General features: G+C 50.8%; 1 protein-coding gene across 1 annotated transcript; it reads left to right on the top strand.

Moving 5' to 3' along the window:
* Positions 1–817: 817 nt before the first annotated feature.
* Positions 818–2605, top strand: LOC121776967 (peptide-N4-(N-acetyl-beta-glucosaminyl)asparagine amidase A-like). The gene has a single exon (XM_042174103.1). The coding sequence runs from the start codon at positions 818–820 to the stop codon at positions 2603–2605; it is 1788 nt and encodes a 595-aa protein (XP_042030037.1).

Here is a 2605-nt window from a genome sequence, read left to right as displayed (position 1 = left end):
ATGCGCGATACTCGAATCCACAATCAACTACAAGAAGACCTAATCAACCACATGTGGGCGAAATTCGGCAACGAGTAGTGTCATTTTTAACTTTTAGGATTTTAATTATGTAATTTTTAATTTTTAGGATTTTAATTATGTAATTTTTAATTTTTAGGATTTTAATTATGCAATGTTTAATTTTATTTGTCATTTGTAATATTTATTGTGGGTTTTAAATGAATTTTAATATTATGGAAATGTTTTTGTGTAATTGAATTTTATATTAATTGTGCTCGTCCTTGCGGAAGAGCACAGTTGTGGGTGTTGTGCTCTTGCCAGAGAGCAGGCATGAATAGTACCGCCCGGGCCCACAACCGTGCCGCTGGCAAGAGCACGGTTGTGGATGCTCTAACTACTGAGTACTACTCCCTCCGTCCCCGAATAAGAGTCGCTAATTTCCATTTTTGGCCGTCCCCCATTAAGAGTCACTCTTCATTTTTACCATAAATGGTAGTAGGCCCCACATTTCACTAACTCACTCCACTCACATTTTATTATAAAACCAATATAAAAATGTAGGTTCCACATTCCACTAACTTTTTCAACCAGCTTTTCTCTACATTTCTTAAAACTTGTCTCCGATCAAAGAGCGACTCCTATTAGGAGACGGAGGAAGTACTTTTTAAGAAAAAGAGGTATTATGTTGTCTTGCTCCCATTGGACCATTTGTATCTATATGCATGAAGATCTCAATTTACAAATTGTCGTCAGTTGGAGAAATCATGATAAAAGGATCGAACTGATTTCTCAAAAATAGGAAAAAAAGAAAACAAAAATGAATCCATCTCTACTCCTACTCTCAGTCCTCCTCATTCTCCCCCTCTCCGATGCCTCCCCGCCGCCGTTCAAGCACTACCGCTTCCCCACCTCCGCCTCCACGTCACTCGAAAAACAAATCGAAGTCACCCGCCCCCTCCCCTTCGACTCCCTAACCCCCGCCTGCACTCTCCCCCTCTTCAACCACACCTTCGCCCACACCTCCGGCCTCCCCCCCTCCGCCGCCAACTACTCCGCCCCCCTCAACTGCACCTGGTCCAACGCCGCCCTCCGATTCTCCGCCTCCGCCAACGGCACGCAATCCGACCGCATCGCCGCCGTCTGGCTCGCCGGCGCCGAGCTCCTCCGCGCCAGCACCCCCCAGTCCACCTCCGACGGCGTCTCCTGGTCCTTCAACAAGGACGTCACCCGCTTCTCCGCCCTCCTCCGCCGCCCCAAACTCACTCTCTCCGTCATGCTAGAGAACACCGTTGATGATTTCTACACCGGCGCATTCAACGTCAACATCACCTTCCTCTTCTACAACGTCCGAAATTCCCCAATCCACAACCGCCGCTCACTCAATTCGAGCCCTAGAAAAATCATAAAACGTAGCCGCCGCCGGCAGTCAATCACGCTCAATGCTTCCCTCGAATTAGACAAAATCCCCGCCGATTTGATCATCCCGGTCTCCGCTGCCGGAGAGGAAGGGTACTGGTTCAAAATCCAGACCGGAAACGACGCCGTTTACCAGGGGATTCAAATCCCTAATAACACCTACAGAGCTGTAATCGAGGTCTTCGTCTCCGCTCACGGCGACGACGAATTGTGGTACACGAATCCACCGGATTTCTACATCGAGAGCAACGGATTGAACATCACGCGCGGCCACGGCGTCTACCGCGAGGTCCTCGTCACGCTCGACGGAAACGTCGTCGGATCGGTGCTCCCCTTCCCCGTGATCTACACCGGCGGCATAAACCCCTTTTTTTGGAGTCCAATCGTCGCAATCGGCGCTTTCAACCTACCTTCCTACGAAATCGAGCTCACTCCATTTCTCGGCATTCTACTCGACGACAAAAAGCACTACTTCGGATTCGGCGTCGCCGACGCCATCTCCTTCTGGCTCGTCGACGCAAATCTGCATCTCTGGCTCGACGACGGTCCGGTGAAGGTCCTAGCCGGTCCGATCAAGTACAAAAACCCTAACAATTGCGTCGAGCGCGAATCCAGCTTCGCAGAGCTCAACGGCAAGTTCGAAACCGAAGGAGAGAGAAAAACAGAATTCTCCGGCTGGGTGTACTCCAGCGCCGGAAACCTAACCACAAGCGTAACAACGAAGCTCGAATTCGAAAACGAGATCAACTACAAGAGCAACGCCACGATCGTGAAGGTCGAGCACGAGGTGAAAGTGAAGAAAGAGATCGAGATCTCGATCCCGTCCTCCGGCACGGTGGCGAGCTACAGCGTGGAGTCGGAATACGAGCTGGAGCTGAAAACGACGTCGATCGCCGGAGCTGGAGCGGAGAACTACCTGGTGTCGACGGAGCTGGAGATTTCGTACGAGGAGGAGAAGGAGATCGGCGATTTCGAGAGCGAATTGGAAAGCAAGCAGGAGTGCAGCGGGTGGATTTTCGTGCACGGCGACGACGTGCTCTCTGGCGCCGGAGCCACGTCGCAGAGTTATGAGGTGGAGGATAGTCACGGATGCTATACTCGGAAGATATCGGCCGATCAAGGCGCCGTCGTCGGCGATTCACAGAATTTCCTCTGCGCCATAGGCCGTGTTTCTGGTTCGTCTGCTTGA

This window comes from Salvia splendens, chromosome 18, assembly GCF_004379255.2.
Source record: "Salvia splendens isolate huo1 chromosome 18, SspV2, whole genome shotgun sequence".
Taxonomy (NCBI): Eukaryota; Viridiplantae; Streptophyta; class Magnoliopsida; order Lamiales; family Lamiaceae; genus Salvia; species Salvia splendens.
Note: the sequence above shows the minus strand (reverse complement) of the source record. Positions and strands in the feature narration are given on the sequence as shown.